General features: G+C 60.8%; 1 protein-coding gene across 1 annotated transcript in view; it reads left to right on the forward strand.

Moving 5' to 3' along the window:
* Positions 1-6,352: 6,352 nt before the first annotated feature.
* The window catches only part of INPP5A (inositol polyphosphate-5-phosphatase A), a 177,014-nt gene continuing 170,747 nt past the window's right edge, over positions 6,353-12,619 (forward strand). Inside the window, exon 1 of the mRNA XM_042908402.1 lies at positions 6,353-6,509. Coding sequence (XP_042764336.1) covers positions 6,435-6,509 — 75 coding nt within the window. The 5' untranslated portion in view covers positions 6,353-6,434. The remainder of the gene's footprint in view (positions 6,510-12,619) is intronic.

Consider the following 12,619-nt stretch of genomic DNA (forward strand, 5'->3'; position numbering starts at 1 on the left):
CAGACCTCTTCCTGGGTTGGTGCCTGCTCTGTCCCTCCCTGGCTCCCTCCCCGGGTGGGGGAGAATGGCCCCAGGACCCGGTGCGGACGGTTCTGCAGGTTCCGGTGAACGTGAAAGGGGCCGGTTCCCTCCAGGGACCAGGCCACCAGAAGAGCAGCCTCGTGCTGTTACATTTCCAGAGGGGTGACACTCGCAGTGCTTTCTCCAAGGAACAAAGTGTGCAGATCAGAATGCGGTCTGTTCCAGCTCAAGCTCCACCATCCGCCGTCTCTTCCCTGAAACCCTGGGACCAGATAGAGCTCAGCACTCAGGGGCGCCTGGGTCCGTTGAGCGTCCTACTCTTGAGCTCAGGTCATGCTCTCGAGGCTCAAGGCACTGAGCCCCACTTCAGGCTCTGCACAGAGCATGGAGCCTGCTTGGGATTCTCTCTCTCTCTCTCTCTCTCAATAAATAAACTTAACAAAAAAAGAACTGGAAACAACTTAATTTGCACCATGATGTGTCTATCAGGTATCTATGACTCAGACATTAAAAACGTCTAGGGAGAGTTTTCAGTTGTATCAGAAAGCACTGATGTTATAATGCTGGGTGTTTTTTTTTTTTTTCTCTTTCTTTCTTTTCCTTCCTTCCTTCCTTCCTTCCATCTTTCCTACTTTTCTTTTCTTTTCTTCTCTTCTCTTTTCTTTTGAGAGAGAGCACAAGCAGAGGAGAGGGGCAGAGGGAGAGAGAGAATCCCAAGCAGGCTCAATGCCCAGCACAGAGCCCAACGAGGGGCTCAATCCCACGACTCTGGGATCAGGACCTCAGCTGAGATTAAGAGGGTCCACCCTGTGGGCGCCTGGGTGGCTCAGTTGGTTAAGCGTCCAACTCTGGTTCAGGTCATGATCTCATGGTTTCATGAGTTCGAGCCCCACATCAGGGTCTGCACTGGCAGCACGGACCCTGCTTGGGATTTTCTCTCTCTCCCTTCCTCTCTGCCCCTCCCCTACTGGTGCTGTCTCTGTCTCTTTCAAAACAAATAAAGTTAAACTTTTTTTTTCAATAAAAGAGTTAGACACCCAACTGACTGGGCTATCCAGGCGCCCCATAATGCTGGGTTTTCAAAGAGGAGTCAGAACTGTGTGTATGGCTTGACCAGAGTGCTAGGTGAGGAGCTAGGTGTAAAGGCTACTTCGCAAAAGTGCTGTCAGCTAGGGCTTGGTTTGTCTGGAGTGAAATTATGAGCCATAGTTCCTCCGAAGCAGACTCTGTGTGCAACTCTACAGACTTCGAATCGCCCATGATGAGCATTTGACTTTCCTAAGGAGAGTCTCCGCAAGCGGGCACAGCACCACCCAATCACAGCGACCCCGTGCGCATTTCTCGCCCGTTCTGCCGCTGTGGCCTCAGCGTCCCGAGGACATTTGCCAACTTCTTCCTGGAGCCCAGGGTACTGCCAAGCATGGGGAAGGCGTCCGATGAAGATTTGTTGACTGAATCCGTGAACGAGTAAAGGAATGAATGAATGAATGAATGGACGAGGGCAAGGCCGCATGTGCTGTTGGGGGTCACCAGGTCTTGGGGTCCTGGCCCTGCACCTGCTGGCTGTGTGGAGCTGGCCAGCTCTTTACTCCCAAAGCTCAGTTTTCTCATCTGCAAAACAGAGATACATGCCTCATGCCAAGACTGCTTATGAGGACTTAGATGCAAGAATTGTAAAGGCCTCACACACGGTGGGTGTCTGCAAAGCGATAGCTGTTACTGGGGAAAGCTGATTAATGAAGAAAGAATCCAAATAATTCAGAAGGAAAGAAACCTCCCGTTCCCAGAGGAGTGTGAAATAATAAGCCGCCCATTAACTTGCTGATGGCAAATGTCCCTCTGGCTGAAGCGACAGAGTCCAGCCCCTCACCAAGGGGACACAGTCCTGGGTTCCCTTCGCTGCGTGTCTGGCCAGGCTCTCTGCAGAAAATTGACTGGAGCCAGCCCTTGAACACAGCGTGTTCTATAGAAAGGACTAGGGGTGACTCACCCGGTAGTGGTATTGCAAATTGATTGCTACACAGTTAAAACATGCATTGCAACTACAAAGTGCAATCCATCCATCCATCCATCTGCTGAAGGATGGCTTTTAAGCATGTTTGTGGGTAGGGAATCCCCCGTGTAAACCTCCCAACCATCCAATAGTCTGAATCCATAAGTAAATCGGTTACTATCTCAAACTAAGTAGTGATATGATATTTAGTTGCTAATGTGCTGTCCTAAAAAAAAAAAAAAAAAATGGCTGACAGCCTGTTATTAACAGAAGACTGGACCAAACTCTCTCCTGGGAGCCCAGAGAGCGTCCGGCTAAGCAGGCTGGGTGGGGGCAGGCTGGCTGCCACCAAGGAATCAACATCACAGCTCTGGCTACCTCCACCCCCCTCCTCTGCCCTCTCACACTGAGGGGTCAGATCCAGACCCAGATGCTGGGGTGGGGGGGGGGGCAGGCCTCTCCTGGAGCCTGTTAAGTGGGCTTTGCAAAACGTATATAATAAGTTGCAAAAGTTAAATAATGCTATTGTTATTTTGGCAAAGGAAACATAGACATGGGACAGCATTCCACAGGTAACAAAGGGCACACAAGAAAAAGTAAGCCTCCCTTTCACCCGTGATTTCATGAATGTGGCTTTTAACATCGGTGATGTTAGTGGTCAGCGTCTCTGAAAGTCAGGCCCCCAGGACCCGGGCATGGCGAGGGCTCTGACATGCTATTTATTCACGTGGCACATATTTGTTCTTTCTCGGTGGCAGGCTACACCTGTGTGCCTGCGGGGGGGGGGGGGGGTGGTCAACAGGCAGAGGGGAAGGGAAAGCCGACGTGGTGCTGTGCTCGGTGGGTCAGGGGGTCTGAAGGAGGAAGGAGCATGTGAGAGGCCGAAGGGCCGTAAGAAGCCAGCGAAGCTGCCTCTGGGGCAGAGAGACAAAGAAGGCTGCCAAGGACCCGAGGTGGCCATGGGCTCCACGCATCGTCAGGTGGGCACCTGGGAGTGTGAGCCTCGGGAGGCAGGGGTGAATCCGGAACCCGTTGCCGTCTGCGGGGGTTGCGATGGCCCTTCCCAGCGCAGCAGCAGACACGTGGAGAGAGTGTGAAGCGATCGTCTCAGGACCATCAGCAGGGAGTGTGCACACAGGAAGCAGGAGCCGGGACCAAGCCTGGGGACCCCAGGACTTCAGGCAGGGTGCCGGGAGGGGCAAGCAAAGGAGGCAGAGGGGGTGGGCAGCCAGGGGGAGGACCAGGACTGCAAATGTCCTCATCAGCGGGCAGACCCTATTTCTGGGGGGTAATCGGGTGGGTGGGAGCCTGGGGTGGGGACTGGCTGCTGAATGAGGAGGCCAGCACTAACCATGAGAATGGCCCCGTCAGGGTGCGGGCAGCACAGCTGAGGGCACTTGGGGCAGACTGGTCAGCTCCTAGGAGAAGCATCAGCAGCAAAGGAGCAGAGACGGGAGGGCGCAGAGGGGTGGAGGACACAGGGGGACTTGACAGGATATGAGACACTGCAGCCTGCTTGTGAGCTGATGGCGGGACCGAGAGGGGGCCATGGTGGGCTGGGAGGAGGAAGGACTGCAGATCCTTCTTTCCGAAGGTGGAGGGCAAGCCTGTCCACCAAGTGGGAAGGCCCGCTGGGGGCTTGGAGACGGGGGTGGGGAGGGGCCAGACAGGGGAGCCAGGAGGGTGGGTGCTGGGCGAGGAGGGTGCCAGGGCAGGGGCTGGGTGTTCTCCGACTCAGGCACAGCCTCTGAGTGAGTCAGCGCACACGCACGCAGGGGCGCGGAGGTGGTGGAGGTGAGGCGGGAGAGGCAGCCTGTGGACAGGTGAACAGGCAATGCCACTGCTTAGGAGGCAGGTTCCAGGCATCAGTGATGTCTCTGCATTTGCTTTCTACGAAGGGCATCCTTGGCACGTGCAGATTTCTGAAAAGGGAAACAAGATACCGTATTGGTCAGGGAGGCTCTGCAACAAGATACCACACAGTAGGAGGCTTCCTACAGAAACGTATTCCTCAGGGTTCTGGACGCCCAGAGTCTCAGGCCAAGTCCCCACAGCTCTGGTTTCTTCCTGGCTTGTCCACGGCCACCTTCTGTGTGCTCCCACGACCTCTTCTCTGTTTTCTGCCAGGGGTTGGAGGGTGTGGGCGACAGCAGGTGCTCTGGGGTCTTCCCCTAGAAGTACCTGAATTCTCTTGGAAAACGGACACACCCTCTGGCCTCCTTTAACCATAATCACCTCCTTGGGGTCCCCATGTGCGCATACAAGCATCTTGGGAGATGGGGCTTCAGCTTACCACGTTCGGGTGGGCCCAATTCAGTCTGTCCGCTACCCGTGCTGAATGAGTCAGACATCAGTTTCCAAGTCAAAGGGTTTTGGTGGTGACGCGAGGCGGACGCTGTAAGCAGGATCCCCCAATTATCACTAGAGGGGATGCTTTCCTTGGCAAGGGCGCGGCTGCCTGTCACTTCGTGCAGGTGGGGGCTGCCCTCTGTTCTAACGGAGCGGGCGGGGCAGCTGAAGGGTGGCCTGGCGGGGCTGCCCCTGGCTCTGCCCACTCAGCCCTGGCCGGCCACACCTGCATAGCTCTCCTGGGCAGGAGGCCGGCGGCGCTGAGGCCTACTGTGCGCCCAGGCGCAGGTTTACAGCCGCGAAAACACTTCACTGATAACATTTAAATGTGGGCTGCGTGTGTATCCAGTGTGTTGAATAAAAGATTTTCTTCAATTAGCCTTGGGTCTCCTTTGTCGCCTTTTTACAATGGAGCCATCAAGATGCTTGGCAAGTGTGGGTCCCACCCGGTGCCCCAGGGACTGTGTGGTCCGTGTCGGGCTGCCCCGCTGGGGACCACGCAATCCAGCCGCGAGATCCTGGTCCCCAGCCTGCTTCCCGCCCCCAAGAGACCCCAGCTCGGGAGGCCCCTTCACCCTTCACTGACCACGCCCCTGCCCGGAACCGCCCCCACCTCGCTCCGACCACGACCCGGAGATCCCCCGCTTCAGCCCACGCCCACGGCCGTGAGACCTTGGCTCCCGGCCCTGAGACCCCTGCCCCGACCATGCCCTAGCCCCCAAACCCTCCGCTCCGACGACAAGCCCTCCTCCCCGACCACGCTCCGGCTCTGCCCGCTCCCCCCCCCCCCCCCCCCAGCCCTCTACCACGCTCCAGAGATCCTCTCCCCAGTACGCCCACCCCCGGGGATTGAGACCCACTGTCCCCAGCCCCTTGCCCCTGACCAGGCCCCGGCCTTGAGCCCACCCACCCCCGCGCCGACCACGCCCCCGAGATCCCCTCCCCAGCCCGCGCCCCGCCCCGCCCCGAGACCCCAGCTATCCGCCCCGAGCCCCAGGCCCCCATCACGCCCCTGCCTCGAGCCACCCCCCCGACCACGCCCCAGCCTGGCCCCCGCCTCGCCCGACCACGCCCCCGAGAGCCCTTTCCCCAGCCCGCGCCCCTTGTCCCCCGCCTCGAGGACCCTGCCTCGAGTTCCCTCTCCCCGAGCCCTCTGAGCCCTCCGTCCCTGGCCGCGACACCCTCGCCTGCCTCCCCTCCTGCGTCCCTGTCCGGCCCAGGCCTTCACGCCTCTCTGAACCCCACGTTGGGCTGGGGTCCCCACAGCCTGCGTGAGAGTTAATTAAACATCCCGGCCCGCCGCCTCCCACTTTCGTGGGTCGAGCGCGGGCCACACGACTAAACACCGGAGCTGCCTCTCTGCTCCCGCAGCGCTGCCTGCGGGCGAACGCACGGTCCCTTTAAGAGGCACGATCGGTGCCGGGTCGTGACGCCACAGGAGTGCGGGGGGCGGAGACAGTGCGCAGCCTCCGCGCCGGGAGGGGCGGGGCGGGGCGGCCGCTGACCGATGGGAGGGCGGTGGAAGAGCAGCTGGGGCTGACGCAGGAGCCCTTCGCGTAGGCCCCGCCCCCAGAGTGCTCAGCCCCTCCCCCGAGAGGCCCCGCCCCGCCCCGCCCCGCCCCGCGCAGGGTCGCTCCGCCGTCCTTGCCAGGCTCCCACTGGCCCCGCCCCGCCCGAGCATGCCCCTCCCGCGGCCCCGCCCATCCCGCGCAGTCCCGCCCCGCGCACGCCCCTCCCCGCCCCGCGCACGTCCCGCCCCCCGGCTCCGGGCGGGACTCGCCTCAGCGGCAGCGGCGGCGGCGGCGGCTGCGGGAACTTCGGCGGCGGTGGCGGCGATCCTAATGGCTGCGCGCGGGCCGCGGTGAGGCGCGGGCGGAGAGCGACGGGCGCGGGGCCGCCGAGCAGCGAGAGCGAGCGAGCGCGCGCGCGGCCGGACCCCGGCCAGGCCCGGCCCGAGCCGCCGAGCCCGCGATGCGCCCCGGGGCCGCCCCCCGGCGCAGCTGACGCCGCGGCCCGCGGAGACCCCGGCCGTCCGGACCCGAGCGAGCGGCCGCCGCCGGCCCAGGCCACGATGGCGGGCAAGGCGGCCGCCCCGGGCACCGCGGTGCTGCTGGTCACGGCCAACGTGGGCTCGCTCTTCGACGACGTAAGTGCTGTGGCGGCGGCGGCCAGACCAAGACCCCGACCCTGATCCCAGCGCCCTGGGGCCCCGGGGGCCCACATCCTGGTCCCCGTCCGCGAGCGCGGAGCCCCAGGTTCTGGACTGACACCCTGAGTCGCGCACGTCGGGACCTGGACCCGGACTCTGGGTCCTCCAAACCCTGGTACCCCTAAACCCGAGGGCCATGGACCCCAGACCCCGGCCCCCTGAGCGCTGCCCCAAACCCTGGAATCGGGGTCCCCCACCTCCTGCCTCCAAACTGCACAGGCTGAACCCCGACCTCAGAGCCGGGACCCTGGACCCTGGTTCCTAAACTCCCAATTCTAATCCCTGTCCAAGGTCCCCGAATCCTGACCTGAGGACCCTTGTCCACGGGCCCCAACTCTGGTCCCTGACTCTTGACGGCACAACCCTGACCTTGGTTCCCAAACCCCAGCCCCTGACTTCTGCCACCGCCCCCCCCCCCCCAACCGCCCCAACTCCACCACTGGCCCCTGGCCACGGGCGGGGTGTGCAGGTTTCCCCTGCCGGCCTCCTCCGGGTGGGTGGCTCACTCCTCCGGGGGCAGGCGCCCTCATTTCACCTTGTAACTTAGTATCCGTCTAGTTCTCAGACAAGGGCCTCTGTGGGCAGCCCCGGAGGACTCTGTTTCTCGTTTATTAAAGAGAAAGATGCCGAGAAGCTTTCCAAGGCCAAAGAAGGGATGGGACAGCCCAAGGCCTTTCCCTCCGGGGGCCTCCCACCCAGGCACCCAGGGCGGCCCTTGGGAGAGAGCAGGCAGCAGGGGACGGGGGCGCCCAGAGCGCCCGGGGCGGGAGGCAGGCCCCGGCTGACCTAGTTGGGTGTCTCAGCCGCGGTGCCAGCCCGCTGTTGGTACTTACACCGCCAACCCAAATAAAGCAGAATGCGGCTTCAAGTGGCGTGCTTGTTTAAGAAAAAAGGGTGATGGCACAGACGGAGCCTGAGGCGGCCTCGCTAGGTGAGCGGTGGGTGTGGGCCGGTCCACCGACACAAGCATGACTTCGATTCCGGAGAGGGTTCTGGCTTCTGGCGGAACCTTCCTTCGCCGGCAGCGGGCAGGGGCGAAGTGCTTCAGTAAGCTGAGGTCACGGACGGGCTAGGTTTGGTTTTATTAACAAAGAGTAGGTGCTATTTTTGTGTTTTTCTTATTTTAACTTCCAGGCGTCCGTGTATTCTCCTTCCCTGCTGGGGGTGAGCCGTTTCCCTCGGACAACTTTATCTAGTTTGGCGTTTGATCGTTTCTACAAAAGTGCCCTGTATGGGTGTGTGTCTGTATATTTAGCATTCTATTCTCGGCTTTCCAGTAACATGCCACTATAACATGGTTTTGTTCAGATGATTCAGATCCGTTAGCTGAGGCTTCAAAGCCTCAGAAATGTCAGGAAAATTAAGCATGGTGGGGCATTTGAGTCTCAAAGGGAAAAAGAATTTTGCTGTGCAAACATTCTTTCCAGTAATCTTTGATTCTGAGTTCTAGCATTTTTGTTGCGTTTCAGCTGTATACGCGCACTTCTCTCTGTTGACATGAAAATGGGTACCTTCATTTACTTTTGTGTGGCGACATGTTCTCTCCGGGTTTTTGTTTGTCACGAAGGCTGTATGGAGCTGTGCGTTATCTTTGCATCTGGAAGGAACGCTTGTTTTGGTAAACAGTACGCTGGTTAATTTTGCAGGGTGTCTTTGGTTTGTGGGCTCATCGACAAGTCTCTGCCCATAACCCATAGGTTCTCGGGGTGCGGAGTGCAGCCTGGAGGGGCAGCACGGACAGCAGTCTCACCCTGCTCTGGGGCGCCCGCTGGGGCTGGGGTACCCGGGGCAGTGGTGCCTGTGGGAGACACCTGGCTGGTGAGAGCAGTGGATTCTTGAGTGACGGGGGCGTTAATTCCTTGGTTTATAGTAGGTTTCAGAAGACCTGCCTGGAGACTCTGTCTGCACAACACGTGCCCACACTGAGCAACACGCTCTTCAGAAGGTGGCAAGGCCTGGGAAGGAATGCTTTCTTGCCCGGCTTCATCGTCCTGGGGAGGGAGGGCGTCCGAGTTAGAAACGGGCATGGCGTGCTGTGAAGGACGCGCCTGCGGTAGGTGGTGTATTTGTGCGTTTGCAGTCTTGCGGTCTTCCCTTGTACCTCCTCCCGGTGTGGAGGGGACGCACCGAGACTCGTCTGGCAGCTGCTCTCCTCTCTTCAGCACCCCTGGCTCCTGACCCCTGCCACGGCTGGCGGACCAGGTTCCTCCTCCCCCACGTGCGTTACCCACGAGGGGTGCCATCGTTCTCAAATGTTACCCTCACGTCCTTCAGAAACAGGGCGACTCCAAAGAGTTCTTGGCTATGTAGGTTGGCACGACCAGTATTGGCCGCATTGGGAGGTAGGAACTGAGAAAAGCAGAGAGTGAGCTGGTTGCTCGGGCGTCAGGTGGTGACGTTGTCACACGTCCTCCCTTCCTCAGAAAGCTCCGCTGTTCACTCAGGAGACTGTGCCCGGGACAGGAGATGGGAGTCTTGTGTTATTGTGAACACAGCTGTGACCCAGCAGACCCCTGGCCAGGTCTCCTGGCCTTCGCTCCGAGGGCCTCTGTCCCAGCTGGTGGCTCTTCCTGAACCTGCACAGGCATCTCCCTGGATGGGGGGCCTAGATGTGGCTGGGGGTGCCGTGACTTTTCTGGGTTCACAGCAGCTGCCTGATTGCCCCACTAGAGCCCTGCGGCTCTTCTGTAACCCCCAGCTGGACTCGTGGTGTCACCGCCCGGTTTCCTGGAAAGGGGTGGCCCGGGCTGCATACCGAACTGTGCTTGAGATGGCTAGATTTTTGACAAGGGAGGTTTCCAGCTTTTGGTTCTTTATGTTGCTGCTAGAAGTGAAGTCAGAAGGTGAATTCCTGCAGCCACGGTTTTGGAGCCGGGTCCCACCCTTACAAGGCAAGGCTGTTCTTGGGAAAGGCCGTCAGCCGAGCGGCAGGCTTCGAGAGCACAGCCCTTGGGCGTCTGCCGGGGGGCCTGCGTCCTGCGGTGCCTCTGAGCTCCCTGTCCGTTTTGAGCTGGTTTCCCTTTTTGCTTGGTCAACGGCTGAGCAGCCCTGTACCCGGGCTTGCAGAGTGGTTGTGCAACGAGCTCTGCAGAGGTGCTGTGCTGTGCCCTCCAAGGCCTCTCTGGCGGTGGGTGTCTGTGAGCCCCCGCCCCTGGCCCGGTGGGGGTGCCGGCTGCCTTGGGCACCCGCCTCCCCAGCCCGGTGGGGGAATCGGCTGCCTTGGGCACCTGCCCCCCCAGTCCTGTGCCATCAGGTTTGCACTCTTCGTTCTTGTTCTCATCCCAGCCTGAAAGCTCCTTGAACCCCAAGACCCCTCCCCCCCCCAGCTAGTACTGTGTGCGTGGCCATCCCTGCTGGCTCCCCACTCTCATCACAGCTCCTGTCCCAGCTCTTGGGCACACGGGCTTGGTGGAGTCCACGGGGACCTCGAACTGGAGGGTCGGCGGTCAGTCCCCATCCGTCCCTGGCTCTGGGCAGCCCTGATGGCAGGGATCTGTCTACTTCTGCAGGACCTTGCTGATGGCTTTACAGAGACATCATTCCCCTGCCACACACGTCACCCCTTTACGTGGTGGTTATGAAGCAGCGGTTTTCAGTGTGTTTGCAGGCTTGTGCAGAGGCCACCACAGTCGATTTTAGAACCTGTTTTGTGCCTAAACGGAAAGGATGGCCTCAGCAGCCACCCTCCCCTGAAATCCCAGCCCCTGTGGTCCCCAGGCTACTTCCTGCCTCTGGGGTTTACCTGTTCCGGGTTTCACCTGCTCAGGGGGTTTACCTGGTCTAGGGTTTACCTGCTCTGGGGGTTTCACGTAACTGGGATCGTCTGCGTGGCCTTCTGTGTCTGGCTGTGCTCACCGCATGTGATGTGTCCAGGGTTCAACCCGTAGCGGGAGTTGGTTCTTCTTCCCTTTCCAGGCCTGAGTGCTGTGCCACGGTGTGGACATACCACAGTGTGTAGGGCCACTGTCAGTTGGTGGACATTTGGGCAGTTTCCAGGGCTTGGCTGACGCGACTAGTGCCGCTCTGAGCATTTGTGTCCAGGCTTTGTGCGGACGTGGGTTTTCGTTTCTCCCGGCACATGCCCACGAGGGGAACTGCTTGGTCTTCGGTGACTCCGTGTCTCTCCTTTGGAGGAACTGCTCGCCGCTGCCCGGCGTCCGTACCATTTTACCTTCCGACAGCCACGTTCCAGGCTTCTGGTCGCTTCCCAGTCTCCAGGGCTTGTCATCTTGCTTCCAAGGCTTTTTCCTGGGCTGTGCACACACCCTGCGTTTGGCTCCCTCCTCACCCCTACCTCGCAGCATCGGCCGCTTCTCCGTGGCCGCACTCACTCCCGATGGGGGCCCATCTGGACTCAGGCCTTGAAAGACCCTGTCCACTCAGATCCCCAGGAGGCAGGAAGGAGCCCCGGGCCCGGGGCTCAGCCCGTGGTGCGGTGGGATCGGCTCTGCTCCTTCTGCAACTGCCCGGGAGAGCCCGGTGCACGGTGGGGAGCTCACATCAGGGAGCCCGGGGCTGCCGGATCTCCGGGGCACGTGCACCGCCTCCTGGGCCCCTGGAGCAGGTGCAGGGCTGGGGGCTGACAGGGCTGGGCCTCTCTGCCAGCCCCTTTGTGCTCCCCCAGCCCCCTCATCCCCTGGGGCCCGCCCGAGGCTGGACGTGGCTGAGAAGGGGCCCTCCCTCTACTTGCGTCCAGGGCCTGTCTCGCACACTCTGTCGGCCCGCAGACCGTGTCCCCTGGGGAGCGAGAGAGCAGGGGAGGGGGCCCGGCGCGCCCTGGGTCTGCCTCGGGTGGTGTGCGGGTTTCTGGGGGAAGAGGCCTGTGCTGAGGTGTGATTCCGTGATGCGCCGGGTCCGGTGTGGAAGTTACTGGATCGGACGCAGGCCTGCCTCCCAGCGGATGGCCCATAAGGAGCCCACTGTTTGATCCCGAGGGGACATGGGGAAGCTGGGCCAAGGTTGCTAAGGGACTGCGGAATGATGGTGCCTTAAACGTGGACCAGCTCAGCGCCAGCATCTGTCCCTGCGGGCAGGCGGGTGGGCACAAGGGTCACCTCTTGGAAGGTGGGCTGTGTCCACCCCACCGAATGGGGTCCAGTAGGTGGGGGATCAACACAGGGCCAGGTGGCTGGTCAGAACAGCAGTGGAGGCGTCTGGGCGCTGTCGTGGTCACCTGTCTGTCGCCACTTTTTTGGGACGCAGCCTGGCTGTCCCCATGTGTCCCTGGGCCCTTCCAACACGGGGGGAACTAAAGGAGTGCGGTCGTGGGGGCCGGGGAAGGGAGGTGGCGGGGAAAATGTGCCACGTTCCCCAGGTGAACATAAGGTGACTTTGACTTCTGTCTTCCGTTGCTGCTTCAGTTAATTAGGGCATTTGAGACTCTCCTGCCTCGACCCGCTCCCCAGACGGGCTGGGGGATAGCGGCCGGCCTCCAGGCTCGAGGCCCAGTTTCTGCCTGGCCCAGGCTGGGAGGGGTGCCCTGTGGCACCCTTCCTTCTCCGGGGTGGCAGCCTCTGCTCTGAGGCCCCCTCCCCTCCCTGTGCAGTGGAGACAGAACTCTGAGGCCTGGGCCCCCTCACCGGGGCCTCCCCTCTGGGGGAGCAGATGATATGTTTCAGCATGTGTTTGACCGTGAAAAGCGTGCTCAAACGGAGCTCTTCAGTGGGCGCGGGGGCTGAGTCGGTCCAGTCCAGGTCTGACCTTGGGCTCCTGGGAGAGCTCGGATAGTCACGCTCACGGACGGACAGGGACGGGATGAGGACGCCATCGGGGTTCCGACCTTTAACCGTGCACGCGGGTAAAGCAGCGGCTCGTCCAGCCCCATGGAAAACGTGGAAGTGATGTGAAAGCCTTCGGGTTTTTCAAGTGACGGCAGCGTGAATCCAGAAACGTGACTGTGGGATGATTTACGTGAATCCAGAGTGGCGGGAGGTAGGTGGCCTGCAGGCCGGTCCGGGAAAGGCGAGGCTGCGCACGGGCCTGTGTTTCAGGAGAGCGTCCTGGGACTTGTGCTGTCTTTCTGGCTCTCCTCGGTGTCCCTGCCTCTG

Source organism: Panthera leo, chromosome D2, assembly GCF_018350215.1.
Source record: "Panthera leo isolate Ple1 chromosome D2, P.leo_Ple1_pat1.1, whole genome shotgun sequence".
Classification (NCBI taxonomy): domain Eukaryota; kingdom Metazoa; phylum Chordata; class Mammalia; order Carnivora; family Felidae; genus Panthera; species Panthera leo.